Source organism: Centruroides sculpturatus, unplaced genomic scaffold, assembly GCF_000671375.1.
Source record: "Centruroides sculpturatus isolate CEXI.00-Female unplaced genomic scaffold, Cexi_2.0 scaffold557, whole genome shotgun sequence".
Lineage (NCBI taxonomy): Eukaryota > Metazoa > Arthropoda > Arachnida > Scorpiones > Buthidae > Centruroides > Centruroides sculpturatus.
Genome location: NW_019384744.1, coordinates 324,930 through 342,877, shown reverse-complemented (window position 1 = coordinate 342,877; position 17,948 = coordinate 324,930). Strand labels below are relative to the sequence as shown.

General features: G+C 30.9%; 1 protein-coding gene across 3 annotated transcripts in view; it reads right to left on the bottom strand.

Moving 5' to 3' along the window:
• Positions 1 to 14,957, bottom strand: part of LOC111628425 (mushroom body large-type Kenyon cell-specific protein 1-like) — a 165,178-nt gene extending 150,221 nt beyond the window's left edge. Inside the window, exon 1 of one of the 3 annotated variants that reach the window (XM_023372202.1) lies at positions 14,502 to 14,957. In XM_023372202.1, coding sequence (XP_023227970.1) covers positions 14,502 to 14,595 — 94 coding nt within the window. In that variant the 5' untranslated portion in view covers positions 14,596 to 14,957. The remainder of the gene's footprint in view (positions 1 to 14,501) is intronic. The other 2 variants (XM_023372201.1, XM_023372203.1) reach the window with 2 other exon arrangements.
• Between the last annotated feature and the right edge of the window lie 2,991 nt (positions 14,958 to 17,948).

The window sequence follows — 17,948 nt, the reverse complement described above, 5'->3', positions numbered from 1 at the left end:
TAGAGAGAGAAAAAAGAGCGTTTTCATAGTGAAGTCATCGAATCTAATCCCTTCAGCACGCAACGAAACCAGGAAACTAAAGAGCCTGAAGGAAGAAGCCGTAAAAAATAAATAATAATAAGAAAAAAAAAATGAAAAAACTTCTTAGTTCCTTCAGGTCTATAGCAGGTAAACATTTTCAAAACGGTCATCCACGTGCGACGTTTGCTCCACATTAAATATGGCATGTTTAATCGTGCATGACTTTTATTAAAGTAACATATAGGAAAAGTTATCATCATCATAATAAAAAAAATCTGATTTCGATACTATAGAAAAATCATTTAAATTTAGCATATATTTTACAACTATTTTAAATTTAACGAAATGAAATCCTATCTTCGCTCGCCCAACAAAGAAAAATGAAAGGAAACTTGTTCAATAATATCATTTTCGTTATGCTATTCTAATTCTCTTTCAATCTTCTTATATTCCAATTTCAATTTTCAATGTTACAGGATTATAGGTCAAACTAGCTCCAATTAAAAACAAAAGAGGGAAAAAACAAAAATGAATATTTAAAACGGAGTTTGAAAACGTGGGCTTAAAATATAATTCAATATTCGTCTATTTATCTAAATTTTACAAAATCCAAAAACATAAATTAAGTCGAAAAAATCATTTCGCCTCTTTAAGGATGATGAAGTTAATACGAATAGTGTGATCAATTATAAAGAATGAAAACAAAATAATCTAGTTATACTTTCGAAATTATATCAATCAATCTCTACATTAATTTATACGTTTATTAATATGTTACTTAATTAACAGATAAATGATTATTCAGTTAAAATATGTTAAGTTATTCAATTAAACTAACTATATAAAATCTCGAACTCTGAAAAGATTGTTTCTGTGAAAGTGAAGATAAAACAAAACAAAATTTATCAGAAGCAAATGAAATAAAATCGTGAGAAAACTATTATATAAATAAATTAGGAAAACAAATTTATAGAAAATGGAAAATAAATCGAATTTACATTCTAATATTATGCAAGAATATCTTAAAAAGCAACATGTTACATCTATAAACATCAATAATATATTCTATTTCATATTAAGGCAATAGATAATAGCGAGTAAAATGTAACTATATTAAACTAAAAAGCAATATTAGGAAAAAACTTTACAAATATTTGATAATTAAAAACAAAAAACTGAAAGGGTAAACGTAAAGATGGCAACTCTATCTGGAAGATGGCGGATGAAGACACGCACAGGCATCATTCAGATACAGTAATAATTCAGCACAATGCCCTTTTAACCAGTCCAATCGATTACCGCAATTCCATATTTAAAATTTTAATCTTATCTTTTCGATAGTCGATTAGTTGGACACGAGACCAACTAACAAGGTTCTGCTCTAATTATCATCTTGATCTTGTCTGACATAACCGGTTTTATCAACCATTCGGAAGTGAAGAGAACGACCGGCAAACTATGGGCAAAAAGAAGACGAAGGAAAAAAAGGAGCATACGATAAGTCTTTTTAAATTCGATTATATTTCTTTACCACAATTCAGCTGCGGGATGTTTACTACTTACGGACCTAACGTGTTATGCATAAGCATAGCTAAATATTCGCGATAAATCGAAAGATAACAAACCACCTAGTTTAAATAGCCAACTAGGATTAATCGACTTAAAAAACCCCGAATCAATCAAGTCCGAGTTGATTAATTGTATGCTATCTTATTGTGGTATTTATATAATTTATTTCGCTACTAATTATCGAAAGATTTTCTAAATAAATCAGGCAACACGATAAATATCCAAGACATAAATACCACGTGACTGACGTTACAGTCCCGACATTGAGACCATACGAGTTAAGTCTTATTAAATTTATAAAATGATAAACTATTCGTTCTGTACATTAATTGAAGGATCGATCAATCGATTACGCGAAAAATCGAATGACTGTTAAATCCAACAGTGCGCAAGGTGGAGGAGAATCGATAATGCATTATATAATAATCGATTATATAGAATTTTAAGCGTTGAACTATGTAGAAAGACTCCGCTTCCATTCTTTCATTTTAGTTAAAATTCAAGCCTGTACCGATTTAACGATCAGATTTCTCCCGTCCGCGGTGCTCTTTCGTTCTTTATCGAGCCGTTCTTAAGACGTAGCAAACAATGGTTGCAAGAAAACGTCGCTTTAATCTCCGTCGAAATAGAAAACGATCGATCGCTTCTTTTAAAAGTGCAGCAGTATTTATGACAATGACATCCGCCCGATAAAATATCTTCGTTTATTAAAGTGTAAAAAAACAGATAAGACTTTACGGTTTTTCTTTCGCTTATAGAACAAGAAATAACTTATATGTATAGGTTTTCTATGGAAAGAATGCGCATATTACAATAAAATAATTGTAGTGTAGATAATTATTTTTTCTTACAGTGATTAATATATATCAAACTTAAAGACAAAGAATTTACCTAGTTGATTATCTGCAAGGCCTTTTAGATATCGAGGAAAGCTCATACCATTTAGCTTTTAAATCCGACGCGTTTAAAGAGAAGCGCTAAAAATTGTTACTTTCAAATAATAAATTTTAATTAATAAACTGAAATTTTGTTTTCTTAATACACGTGAAATTCAACAGAAAATGTAATTTGTAACAAATACTTTTGAGGTCTCTGTAATGTAAGGCCCGGACAAAATGGCCATACTGGTTTCGTGAGAGGGCCTGATTTCGAGTTAACTAGTAATTACTCTCGTTTAAATCATAAAGAATATAAAACCTAAAAGTGATCCAAGGTACTTATTGCATTATGGATTTTTTCCAGTTTGTAAATATATGTATATAATAAAATCTAAAAATGGCAATCTATGTGCAAGCAGAAGCAATTGTTAACTGATCAATTTGAGTTAACTCGAATGATTTTAAAAGTTCCCCGAAATGCAAAAATCAGAAATTAATATAACGGATTAAGTACAGAAAGTTTTAAATTTCACATATTTGAACAACTAACATTAAATTTTCACGTGATCAGTACAAATTTATGAGAGAAATCACGCGAACATAGAACAGTCAATACTTCACAGACAACGCAAAACTACTTAAACATTCATGTGTGGATATCAAAAGCGCTTTTAAGTCGAATTATAATAATAGAGCCACTAATCAGATATTATAAATAAAATCTGCGTAAATCGATTTATTAATTTCAGAGCGATGAATGACCTAACCAAAAAGGAAAAAAAATAAATCAGAAGTCCCATACAAAAATTCCATTGAAGCCTGTTCATCGAACTGAATCTTTAACCTTTGAGAAAGAAGCCAAATGATCATATTCTATCAATTTGTATTAATATTAATGTAGGTATTAGAGATTATTAAAAACCTATACGAATAAATTAAGAAAACGTGTTTTAATTTCCTCCAGCAAAAAATCCTAAGCGAGGTTAAATCATTTCATCAAACGAATTTACATAGAGGAAACCATAAGACGTCCATCGTCAGTTTAAATCTTCATAATTAATAAACAAATTTATAATAATAAAAGTTCGAGTCGAGCGACACATAAAAGGGTGCCTTCCACTTCGTGTCACCCCGACGGGAACGACAGTCACGTGATTGAAACAATTACTAATATTGGCATCACTTGGTTAATACAGCAAACCGAATCACGTGGCAGCGCGAAATTCGTCACGCAACCAGCGGAGAAAGATAAAGCGTACGATGATGCTAAAATTGACGGATGATCAATCCAAAACGAAATTATATTATAGTAAAAGCATCACGTGAACAACGAAAAAAGATTAAAGTGTATTACGGGACAATCGCTACCACGAGACCGAATGAAAAGAAACAATCGCGTGATTAGCCACAAAAAAAGTGACTAAACAGAATCCAAACGGAATCGATACCGATATAAATATAAATTATGTTATGGCATAAAAACCTGTCATTCGATTTAGCGCTTGTAACATCGGTTCGCAGTTTTCTAAAATTTAACCTGTCTAATAATGTGACAATGTCGACCAATCACGCCATTTTTCGAACATCGCATAGTAGGTTATAATAATATATTCCAACGGATTGTTAAGTGCGTGAATTTATTCAATAATTTCGTCTAGCCTGGTGGCATTTAAGCTAACAGTACAGTGCATTTATTTATTTATTGTTTTTAAGGATCCAATTCAACTTTAAGTGTGCGCGTACGGGAGTAATACGGGAGTGATGACTTTACTAATGCGTGGCGATTTTTCCAACAATAATAAAATATGTTCGAACAAAGTCATACCCCCAAGTATGACCTTGAATGACTGATCGGAAAGATATAAATAAGGACGACTCGATATCTTTCCCTTTCTAAAAATAACAATATTGGGTTTCGATCGTTAAATCCTATATTATTACTGAGATCTAAGTAAATTTCAAATCGCTAGAATATTCAATAACTCCATCGACTATTCCGCCGAATCTCAGAATAATTTCTCAACGCTCAAAAAAGAATCCATTAGTTATTTACGTCTACAATGGAGGAGCCCGAAAACGGAAGATACCCTTTACACGTAATTTCGTCCAGAAATACTTCAATATCGACTGAATTAAGATTAATCGGCTGCTTAAAAGGCGAATTGGAGCAACTAGTACCTTCGATCCTGTCACATGATCGCATTGTTGGTCACGTGGCGAACTGAATACTAATACTGAAAGATACCAGTACGGGGAGAATACAACTACAAGGAACATATATAAATGATAGTGATATTAATTTAAAATATATTCAGAAATTATTAATTATGCATAATTACCTATAAACTAAACTATGTAAGTAAATAAGGGATACAATCCGTAAAATCAATAATGGAATAAGAGAGTGTTTAATAAAGCTTTTGCATTAACTATTTGTCATCTTTCTAAGACGAACTGCAAAATTTACATTCACTGATTTAAAAAGTGTCAGAATTATTTGTAATAAAAGATCTTTTTTTGATTAATTATACGAATCACCCATAAACTAAATCGCAGAAATTCACGAATAAAGCCTACAATCGGACAAAACTGGTGTGAAAAAAATAAATGTTTACTAAAGATTTACATTAACTATTCATCTTTTTTTCCTAAAATGACGAGCTACAAGAATTATTTGACAGTGTATTTATTTATTTGTACTGGAAATTGTTGTAATTGGCTTATCATTAATTGAAATTTTTAATTCATTAATTTTTTCAAAAAACCCGATATGAACATAGCTGTTAACTAAAGATTAATCAATAACATCCTGTTCTAGTTCTATTAAAAAAAAGGAGAGAATTTATGCTTTAAATTAATTAATTTAAAACACTGTTAAAATCTTATACTACATTTTTCTTATCGAAACAGTTTAATTAATTAACGATATAGATTAAATTATTTAATCAGCTCGTCCATCTTCTTATAAAAATTTAATTTTTAGCACAAAAATTTTGATGCATGCCATCCGGGCACATTACTTTGTGGCATCATTCGATTCTTTTCAAAGAATAGATCTCTTTTTAAAAAAAATATTCCCGACAGAAATGGAATTTTGGGTGAAGGATGTTAAGAAGAATCATTAGTTTGTCTGCCTGTAAACCGAACTTCAAATTTTATATTCGGCTTTAATGAGAGTCGATAAAATTATATTTGTTACATTTGTGCTAAAAAGCGCTATATTTATTGTTATATATATATATATATACATCTAATGGAGCGATAAATCACTCGGACATATTTTATCAAAACTGGAAAATATTAATAAAAGGTCGCCGTGTTTATTAAATGTGAATAAGCACAATGAAATTAAAATTTTATAAATTTAATGATAAACAGCATGTATAATTATTTAAAATTCACTTAAGCATCCGAGAGATTAAAAAAAATTATTCAAAAAACATTTAATATTGTATATCTTATCAATTAATGAAAAAAAAATCTAATTGGATCGGTTTACAAAATCGACTCGAACAAATTAACTAGTTGGAGAGGGGGAGAGAGAGAGAGAGAGAGAGAGAGAAGAGTTAAAAATGAAATTTTGCAGGTCTATCGATTGACGAAAATAATCGATTAATAAAAAAAAATTCTGTAAAAATTATATTTGTATACGCGGCATTATATAAGACTTTTACATGTACGATTTATTTATTTCTTCTTTAATAATCTGTCTATACGAAAGGATTCTTTATGGAAAAAGTCTTTATTTTCATAAGGAAACGTTTGCTTTATGCGTTTATTATGTAAGATTTTTACGATTGGTCTTAAGCGGCGACTGCTTGGGATATAGCATCTTTAACAATGGCTATATATAGCGCTCTAGATAAGAGTAGAAAATGGTGGTTTTCCTTACGATTTCAAAGCTCTGCTCTGTCAACAATGTTACCGATCTATATTAATTGAAGCAGCAAACGTTACTCATTGGTCGGATATTTTCTCAAACGCGTGACTAATCGATATCTTAGCGCGTGACCGATGTAGCAGACATTGCATCCGCATGTGGCGCGTACTAAGAAAGATAATCGATTGCCATTCTCTTAAAAATAATAATAATAAATGTGTAATTAATGGCGTTTTATTGTTACAGTTAAAGACATTTAGGTTTATAGTTTTGAAATAATTTGCGCCGGTACAAGTTTCGCAAAATTACACTTAAAAATAATAATAATAATAAAGATATTTTTAAGCTGTAACTATTGCAAAATTATTTAAATAATATCCTGTTTAGTAACAGTTTTAAGGGGTCGAAAATTATTTTATACTTGAGTTACGTCACAATAGAAACAACCTTATTAATGGGGCAAAAAAAAAGGTATCAAATTCATAATTAAGTTTAACGAACGGTTAATGAATAATTATAATTACGATTAATTATAATTAAGTAAAAAAAAAATTAAGTACGAGAGACTTAAATAAGGTCAACCCACGCTCTTTTTTTTTTCTGTTAAGGTTTTTAGGGATTCGAAAACAATAAAGTGTAAAATAGAATATTGTTAAAAACTTCGTTGAATAAACTAATTTTTATATATTTTAGATATGTAAGTAGTCTTCATGTGGGGTAATGATCTTCCTTAGATTAGCCTTAGGATGTAATTTAACTTGTCATTATTACATACGTTGAAGTTTATTAAAAAAGAAAAAGAAAGAAAAAAATTACGNCTAATGGGCCTCCGTCCGTCTATATATACATTTTTAATTGGATTAAATTCATTTTTGAATGCGATTAATAAGTTTATTTTCATTTGTTTGTTTTATTATCGAAACGAATTCGGGATCTTTCCTATCAATTTCTTACTTCCAAAGTCGAAAGTACCAATGATATTACTCGCTTTTAATTATTTTAATCGATTACAAATATCTAATCAAATCGTTTGTTTATTATTTTAAATAATAACCGAGTTACTACAGCAAAGAACGGAAAAAACGATACCGACAAAGGTCTAACCTTGAATTTATTTATTTTGCCGCGATTATTAATTATAGAATATTTCGTACACGTGTATTTTAAAGACAAATTTTCGGTTATTAAAATCAAAAGAATTTATTAGAGATGCTAAAATTCGTAAACTTTTCCACTTTCTCCTTAGATAAATTCGCTTTACGGCGAATTAAATTAAAAAAAGATACGCTTTATTTATAAATAAAAGAGTTTATACTTTATCAGAATGGTAATCATTGGCGATACCAATTAAAATTTTGGTACCGGAAGAAAATGGAATTAATCAATATACGCGACGCTTGATCGCTCGGTTCAAATAAAAAAAAAAAAAAAAGGAAGGAAGCTGTTGATTGGTTAATTCAAAACCGGCATTTAATGTCGTTAGACCACTTTGGCACCTTTGATAATTGCGAGAGTCCAAACGGAGGCCGTCATTCCAGAATTAGCTCTAACTTTAGCGAGCGGTAACACTTCTGAAGGTTCGAACTCCCGAATATTTTATGTTATTTTACTTTTTCCGTTCTCGTTTCAAAACTCGCGGAGTTTTTTTTTTCGAGGAACCTTTTTTTCTTCTTCTTTCTTGCAGCGACGGAACGGAAATGTTGGGCGGAAACAGTTGTCTCATTTCTTCAGAAGTAGGATAGAATTGGGGACAATGACCCAGACGACCGCAGGAACGCGAGCTACCCTTGTACGTTGTACGGTAATAAATCATTACTACGTGGGGGAAAAGACGTGCGAGTTTCGATCGACGGGCCAACACCAAAAACTGTTCCTTTTCTTTTGATAAAATTCTACACGCATATCGCTCGCTAATAATTCATACAAAAGATTCGCTCTCGTTTCGCACCGACTCCTTTTTTTTTTTGCATCTCGATTACTGGGAGGAAAAATTCGAACGAGGGCATCAATTCGCACCAATCACAGTTTCGTAATAGCATAGTACGCGATCGGAAGTATCCTACAAAGTCATCTGCATGACAGAGAACGTTGCAGCACCTGTAATATAAATCTGTACGTGTGCCGTTCCACATCGAATCTGTCCTAATTCCGACTATTTAGTTTTTCGCTCTTTCGATCTAAATAAATATTTTGAAAGACAACAATATATAATTATATAAACATAAATGAGAAATAACGGGCAAAAAATTTTCCATCGGGAAAGACTTTTTTAGTTACTGAATTACATTGAAGAGATCGAGATAAAATAAAATGTATTATTTCATTTTCGTAATTAGATGACAAAAAAAAACCCTGTTTACTCCAATTCTATCAATTTAATACAAACTACTTAAATGTAGCATTTAAACAGAATGATTAAATTTTAATTTCTTATCCAAATCAAACTTCTTACAAACACAGAGATCGATGCTGTAATACGAAAAAATGATTACAATCTCCGATTGCCGTAGACCCTATTTAAGAAAGTAACTATCGAAGATTCAACATCGATATCAAATCCAATAATACGAGATCATTGAAAATTTAATTTGCTTCAACCGTCATTAAATGCCACGTTTGACCAAATGGCGGGGCTTTAAAAAATCGCGGCGGCTCCAGAAACACAGGGAAGAGTCAACCCCGCTCAGACAGTCCTTAAATAAGCAATCACGTCCAACGATTACGTTGCAAGATCTAATTACGGAATTACGTCGGTCTCCCGTTAATCGAAGTACTATATACAATTGCAGAAAGAAAAATTGCATCTCAAACTATGTTCCGAAATCAACACGTGTCTATAACCTAGATTTGGAAATTCGAACGATTAGTGACCGGTTTCGATTTGGGGAAGCAAAAGACAAATCCATAAAAGCGGCACCAGATGCTTTAAAAACTAACGGTATTCGGTCTAGCCTCGACGTCACCCAGTCCTGTCCATTAGGAGTTTAAAGAACTGTTTAATCGACCGGGCCGTCGCATCATCCTCGAATTCGGCCACCCCCTCCGGAATTAACCAAATGGTCGAATCCGACCCCGAGGATGTTCGGTGTCTTTTACCGCCTCGGCTTCATCTAGACTTTTTTTTTCCCCCTCCTCGTCTGAACAAAACAGGAAATAATACCGTTTCCATGGTTACTGATGAGAATGCGATTATTGAAAAAGAAGTTTTCCTTTCCGTCTGCTTTTTTTTTCCACTTCTTTAAACAACGGATAGGGTGTGATTTTATGTATGTATAAAACTCTCTTTTCAATCATTCAATCGATTCTCGTTGGCGTCTGGAAGGAACGGGTGCACTTTTTTCGTGTATTTATTTTTCCCCGTCGATCGGATTTTATAGAATTATCGACGGCCGAAACTTTTTAAAGGCTTTGCGTATAAGAAAAAAAAAACAAGTTAAACGCGGGATCTGGTTTTAACGACGACAACGTCTACTAATCGCCACCTCTCATCTAATATAACGGAATTTCGCGAATAACGCTGGTTCTGATTGGCAGAATGCAATACTCTAAACTGCAAACACGTCGGAATCATCCAGTTACGATTCGGGCGACATTCCGGCTCGATAAGTAAACGATATATAAACGCATTCTACACCTGCACTATGAATGATGACCGTGTGATGTTCGGTAAACCGAGCCAAACCACCGAGCAGATTCGACCGACTTTCTCCGACGTTACTTCCGGAATGCCAAACTAGATCCGGCATTTTCTCATCAACCATATCTTCCAGCTCTAAAATGTCGCGGATTAAAAATAAAATAAAAAAACAACAAAGCTGGTTCTTCTGGATCAGAGTTTACGCTATACGATTAATTAAAGATTCATAAACAACACGATAACGATTCTTTTAATTCTCTTTGTTCGGGCGCGGTGACATTTTCTTCATTTCCTGAGGCGCGCGATGGAGAAAAAAAAAGCAGCAACCTTCCGAATTACTAAAACGAAGAAGAAGGACGATGCAACAGGAAGCATTAGACATTAACTGCTTCGTCTGGTAGACGGAATCGGTAACAGAGAAATATCTGAACCCGTAACCCGTTATTGGATTGGTCACGATTAATGCGGTTTCGACGAGGAAAGGCGCGAAGTGTTAAATGCTGTCCGATAATCGAAATCTTAATCGATTTCATAAAAATAACATTAAGGAATTTCTAAATGTCACCTCTAACTTTTAACGGGCTGATTTTTATCCCGTTCATACAAGGACGTGCGGCAACGATAAAAACGGCATACACGACTTAAGGTACGAGGGACGGATAGGTATAAAATTAGTTTGGGGGGGACAAAAAAGGTATCGAAACCCTTCCTCCTAAAGCGTTTTTCGTAAGTTACGTAAGAAGTCGTTCCACATGAGAAATCCGGCTAATGGTTCAATCGGGCATTTACTATGTAGGTGTAAGGATATATATATATACATAGAATATATATGAAAATATAATCCGTCACCAACCATTGCGAGAAAAATTACCGTTTGTTTATTGTCCGCATTCTTGCAATCGTAGGTTCTACCTTATACCGCTTTCCAATTTCGACATATTACGAAAACCAAGATAAATTTTCTTTAAAAAAAAAATAAGAGAAAGAAATACTTATAAGTATTTATTTTTTTAATTAAATCGGTCAGTTGATTAAATAAAAATCCAACCGATAACGTGACTAAGATAAACTAAAGGAAGTTACGAGAGGATTTCGTAATAGGAAACGAAACGTTTTTGGGTATTTTCTAACAGGAAATGCAATATATTTTTAAAAAACGGTCGGTGGAGATGCGTCACGTGACTCGGGCGACACGTGTCTCCTCTCGCCCCCTCCCGAAACTCGCGAATTCGCTTAAAATTTTTATGAAACAACATCCGTTAAATGTCGGGTATCCGTTTATCGCGGCATTTCGCACTTTATTTAGATTTCACGATACCTCTAGAATAGTTTCCTTTTCAATTCGCGGAAATCGAATTTAATTACACAACATAATTCTTTTTTTGTAATTTTATATACATAAAACATACTTCTGAGAAAACAAAAACTGTTAAATTTAGTAATTACCGTTTGTATCCCAATTTTTATACTATAGAGCTTTTTAAAAACAGGTGTTAACGATACCTGTCACTGTTCTTTCATTATTATTGTCATCGTCGATCGATCGAATAATAATACTGTAATAATAATAATAATATGCTATACGGAATAATTTAATAACAACAAATAACTTATTAAAACTAAAAAAAGGGGGAAAATAAATGAATAAAACTGTGGATTTTTCCAACGCCGTGTGTCATTAAAGCGGAATAATTCCTCCAGTGACGTCAAAGCGAATACGCAATAACGGTAAAACGATTTTTTTTCTTCTTAATTTGGCATTATCGAATAAAATTCAAAATTAAGTATCGGGCAACTTGTGGCTCTCTGGAAACAAATACGCTAGCTGCTACCCTTGGCAAAAATCGATAGCGCAACCTGTGACTTCGATAGTCATCGTGCCTTATATAAAAGTACGTTTTGGGCACGTGATCGAAGAGAGCTTATCTGTGACCAAATTTCATTATATGCAACTTGCAGTCTTTTATTAAACCAAATAAATAAATAAAAATGGAAGCAGTTTGACGGCAGGAACACTTCTCAAAAAGGAGCGAACCTAGTTTTATTGTCCGTTTTCGAAATTAAAAATAATTCGAATTCTAAAAAGAGATATTTAATTCAAATCACTGAGAGTGTCCGATTTAAACTGCGGAATAATATTACTTTAGGAAGAATTTTACTTTCTCGGGAAAATAACCTTGACGCTTGGCACGTCCTTTTGTCGAATTCGTTGCTAACTTCCAGGAACTTAAGGTCTGGTAAAGGTGGGCCAGTTTCCGGACTGATAAATAAAAAATAATAATCTATCTAACTAGTTAAACACTAACACACACAAAAGCGGATTCAAAACTGATAAGAAATCATCTCGAAACACCAAACTAAACCAGTCGTTAACTAATATTACACGTATCGAATTCAAATACATCCATCATCATTAGCAATTATTTATCATCATCAGGCAAAAATAAAACCAAAAAAATAAATTTACATACATATATTTTCAAGTATTGTTTTAATAATAACTAGCGTAACACTTCATGCATATTTTGTAATAGGAAAATGCACAGAAAAACGAAGTTTGATCCAATTTTCGAGTGATTTAACACAAGATAATAATAAGAAAACAATGATTGTTATTCGAATTTAAAACTTTCTTATTGTTGTTATAACATTACTCTCGTATGCAATCAAAAATTCAAAATTTTCAATTTCGACACTCCAAATTCCGTCATTGCGTAATTAGCGTGACAACAACAAGAATATATTAAAGAACAATATATAAAATTCACTTTATCGTAAAACAATTAATCGATAAATGTTTGCATTTTTTTATTTCGATAACCGTATTTACTTCACTCTTCTTTTTATATCAAGCAAAATAAGAATTTGAAAAGAAAAAAATATATATATGTTTGTATGTCTGAACGTTAAAATGCTTCTCAGAACAAATTTCGCGACTTTTTTTTTTCCTTTTTTGACCTGAAATTATAACTCTTTGGCTCAAATTTGAACGGAACAAAACAGTTTTATATTAATATAGTATTGATTACAATAGATACACGTTCCGATTTATCTTGTAGAATAATATTAATACAAAATATAAAAAGTAATAAGGAAAACTGTGCTTATTTTGGATAGAAAAACACTATTATCTGTTCAAATCTGACAATTAAATATTCAAAATATTGGTTAAATTTTATCTTTTAATTAAATACATTTATTGTTACAATTTTACAAAATACGAATTGTTACGTTTCGTAAAAGTTTTCATTAATCGATGAAAATAATTTAAGTCGTTGTTTATTAGGGTAAACAAACTATATAAGTAACCTAGTTTACATTGGTCACACCTTATTAATTTAGAAACAAAAAAAAATTAATAAAAATGCATTAAACACGGGATTAAATTTTTAAATAATTTGAGGAATTTTCGGTGACAAAATATGACTTTTAAACACGGAGCACGTGTAGATGCTTTTCGGTGATTATCTGATAAGTATAGATGTAAATCATACTTTTCTATACATATGTTACTTCCCTCACTCGTAAAGTACAGGTGGTCCAACAGAACAAGTGGCGACGTAGTGGGACACGTTATTTTCCGATAGCAAAATCATACTCCAAGGTCAACAGTTTTGTAATTTCAACAAGGTCGGTCGCCCTTACATCAGAACGGGGAAAATTTGATATATTCATTTTGTTTTTTTTTTTTATTTCATTTCATTTTTTTTATCACCTGACGATACATCTACCTGAGAACATATCATCTCCTTGAACTGTATAAAAAAAAAGTTGGAACAGAAACCGCGACAACCTTGAAGGTGTTCGAGAAATCAGGGCTGTCGGGGTTTTACACTCGAACGTTGCCGTATAGAATATTGAGAGACGACAGTACGAAAGACGAGAAATTAAAACGGCAATTCTTAATAGCCCTCTTCTCAAGTCTTGATTATTAGGTCACACGGCGGCCATTTTGAGAGGTGCGACCTGTCGCCTCACCGAGAAGGCACAAACTGACCCATTCCGTCAGTCCCTATTCACGATCATATGATCGTGTCAACACGGAAGTGACGTACTTTATACTTTACAGTGTACACAACGGGCCGAAAGTGGATCTTTGGGTCGGACTCAATTAAAAACATTAGTATAATTTCATAATGGCGTCGGCTGTTGGTTTTTCGGCAATTGTCACCAACCCCCCGCCCCGTCATAACACGAGCGGCTGGTGTCAGAGCGCCTAAACTGTTTAGTGTGACCTCCCTACTATGCCAACATCCAACTATCTCCCTCACAATCTCCCTAACCATTCACCTTACCTCACCATACACGGCAATATGGTTGAGGTGCCGGTAATCACAGTACGACCGTCGCGCAGGGGGAGGTTTTACGCCGATCATAGCACTGGCCGAGCCGCTTCAAAGTCGGGGAAATTCGGCAACCTTATCTTAACCCTAACATCGCACCGGATTTAAACACGCGACAGACTTTTCTACCGACCTATTTTATCCCCGAATATATAAAAGATTAAGATACTCACCCACGACAAATAAAACATCCCTACTCCACTTTTGTAATTCCTTACGAAAGAAGCGTCGCTCTTGGGAACAGCGGGCGATGGAACACTCCGCCATTTTTCGTCTTCACCCTAACTGTGACGTCATGAGGAACCGGAAGGACCCCCGGCACATACGTCATGATGTGACGTCGCTGCTACTTCAGGTGTAGGGTCGACTGTGTGTCACAATGTCGACGTCGACTGTTAAATGTCTCTTAATTTCTGCTTTTTAAAATGACTGACATTACTACCCGTGCACTTAAAACTCTTTTTATCGTCCCGTTTTGTCTTTTTCGTATCGTAAAAAGTTTTATTTAACTATCTCTTTTTTTCTTTCCTCTCCTAATGGGCCTCCGTCCGTCTATATATACATTTTTAATTGGATTAAATTCATTTTTGAATGCGATTAATAAGTTTATTTTCATTTGTTTGTTTTATTATCGAAACGAATTCGGGATCTTTCCTATCAATTTCTTACTTCCAAAGTCGAAAGTACCAATGATATTACTCGCTTTTAATTATTTTAATCGATTACAAATATCTAATCAAATCGTTTGTTTATTATTTTAAGTATTGTCTTGAGTTTTTCTTTTGTTTTTCATGTTTTTTTTATGTATGATGATATTTATATATATATATACATTCGTTTAATTAATAATCGGAAAAAATTATTTGTTATTATTATTATTGCTTCCAAGTTTTTATAATTAAAATATAATAGAAAATAAATAAATGTAACTTTCGGAAACATTTTGCCTTGAATTTTGTCACGCGAATTTTATATAACGATGCATTGTTTGTGTCTTAAATTGTCAGTTTTAAGTTCTTATGTTTTTTTTTTTTCTTCTTACGACTATTTACATAATCGACGTTATTTATTAAGAAATTTTACGATCTGCAATTAATTTTTTTCTTTTTCATATTAACATTTTTTAAAAAATTTATGATGGATAAGCAGCGCCATCTAGTAATTTTGCATATTAATTTTTCTTTCTATTATTTTTTTATTGTTGTTTTAAATTTTATGATGATATACTTTTAATTATTTTCGAAATATATGTTTGTTTTTTTTCATTTAACAGATATAAATGTCATCATTTGGAAAATATTTTACTTAAATGTGGAAAAAAAACTTTTTTTAAACTCTGTAATAAAGATAGAAAACAATTTAAAAATATACAATACACATACACACACACATGATAAATTGCATTATATATATATATTACAATATTACATAGCCTACATTGTATTGTGGTTTACCTAAATATATAATTAAGATTGTCTAAAAAGAAGAATGAAGTTTTAAAACAATATAATTTTTATCCTTTGTTTCTATTGCATCTAGGTTTCATAACTGAGATATATAAAATGGAAAGACAATATATACACTTTCACCATTACATGAACAATAAATGTGATTCATTAATTTTATTAATGAATATTTACAAATTTTTCNCCTCTAAAAAAAAATGCAATAAAAGTTATTAATTGCAAACTATAAAGGACTTTTTTTATATTATTATAACATTGTTATAAAAAACGTTAAATAAATTTTTGAAACTTGACAAAGTTAATAAACTATGTCAAATCAAAATTGTTTTTAATGAATAAACTCAGACATTGTTTACTCTTCTTTTTTGTGCTTCTTTTCAATTTAAAAAATCTCTAAAACTAATAACTGTTGAGATAATTATCAAAATGTTTTACTAAAGACAAACTATTTTAAACTATCTAAACAGTTTAAAATAGAAATAAATGCAAATTTTTAATTTGAAAGTATGAAAAATTAGAAACAATATTTTAAAACTTATCAAGTACACAAAAGTGGTAAACTAATTTAATATTCATAGCCGTTTTCAATTATAAAATAATTGAATAATAATAATAACAAAAACATAATTTATAATTTTTCTGTTATTTCTCTTTCAAAAACAAAAAAACAGAAGAAATAAAAAAAAAAGTTCAATTTAAAATAGCTAGTAATACATTTGAATTATATACTTATTGAAGAAACTCTTGAAGTATAAAATTCACTTCAAATTACCATTTTAGAATGAAAATTTTTCAGAAATCTCAAGTGCCTTTGGGTTACATGCCCATTCTCAGGAGTCAATTAATTATTTATTTAGGCAATTCCTGAGGATAGGTGCATAGCTCAATAGCATTTAAAATTTCTGAAAAAATATCATTTAAAAAACAAGAAAGTTGAATTGAATTTTACAATCTCATTTTTAAAACTTTTTAAAATTTAACTAAAGTATTTTCTATTACTAGTAATATATTCTCATTTTTGGATGTACATTCAAATTCTACAACTTTCTATGTAAAAAGTATTTATTTCATTCTTCAACAATAAAAAAGATAATCATTTAAAAAATATATTTTTTTCATTATTATATCTCAATGATTAATTTTATATTTAAATAAAATTCTATATGATAAAGCTATTAAATAAGGTTATAATAAATTATTAAATACTGTATATTAAAACAGTTTTGTTTGTTGTTATTGATGATATTAAACATTTATTTATTTTTAATTAAGTTATAAAGGTTTATATAATTAATTATGGTATAAAGTAAATAATATAATTAAAGTATAATTATAATTAAGATATTTATCCCATTACAAGGAACTATTAATTGTAAAAATTATATTACTGTTTTTTTTATACTTGTTGAATTACAATTTTATACTTATTATATTTTTGTAAGTTCCATGTTAAAAATTTCATACTTTAAATTAAAAATTACTGTGCTTAATATTTTATAACAAGTTTTATGAAAACTTCAATCATTAAATGTACAGTACAAATTAAAATTATTTTAGATTCATCATTTAGCTGATGATAAATTTTGAATTTATAGAAACAATGATACAATTTATAAAATTTTAAATGCATATTTATTTTTAAATGAATTTTTAAAAAATTAATTTACAATAAATTATTTGATTATTGTTTGACATTAATTCAATAAATATTTTTGCATTTATTATTAGATACAGAGAAGCCCAAAAGTCAGTTAGCTGAGATAACATTTAAAATATATATTAAAACCAATTTGAAACAGTTACAGCTTATTATTCATAAGATGCAATTTACCTAGTAAAGCAGCCTTAATATAACTGGATAAGAAAACCAACGACATAGTCAATTTCAAATGAAATGGGATATGTCGTCGGCTTTCTTATCCAACTATATTAAAGCTGCTTTATTGAATAATGTCCTATATTTTAATCCCTTCCAATAATACTATTAAATCACAAATAAGAGCACAAATCTGTTCTAAATTGGTTTTAACCATTCTTAGAATAATCTTAAAAATATATGTCTTTTAACTGACTTTTGGACCATCTTGTATACCTTGTAAATAACAAAAATGATGTCCAGAAATTAACATATAAAACAATAAAAATCAGTAAAAT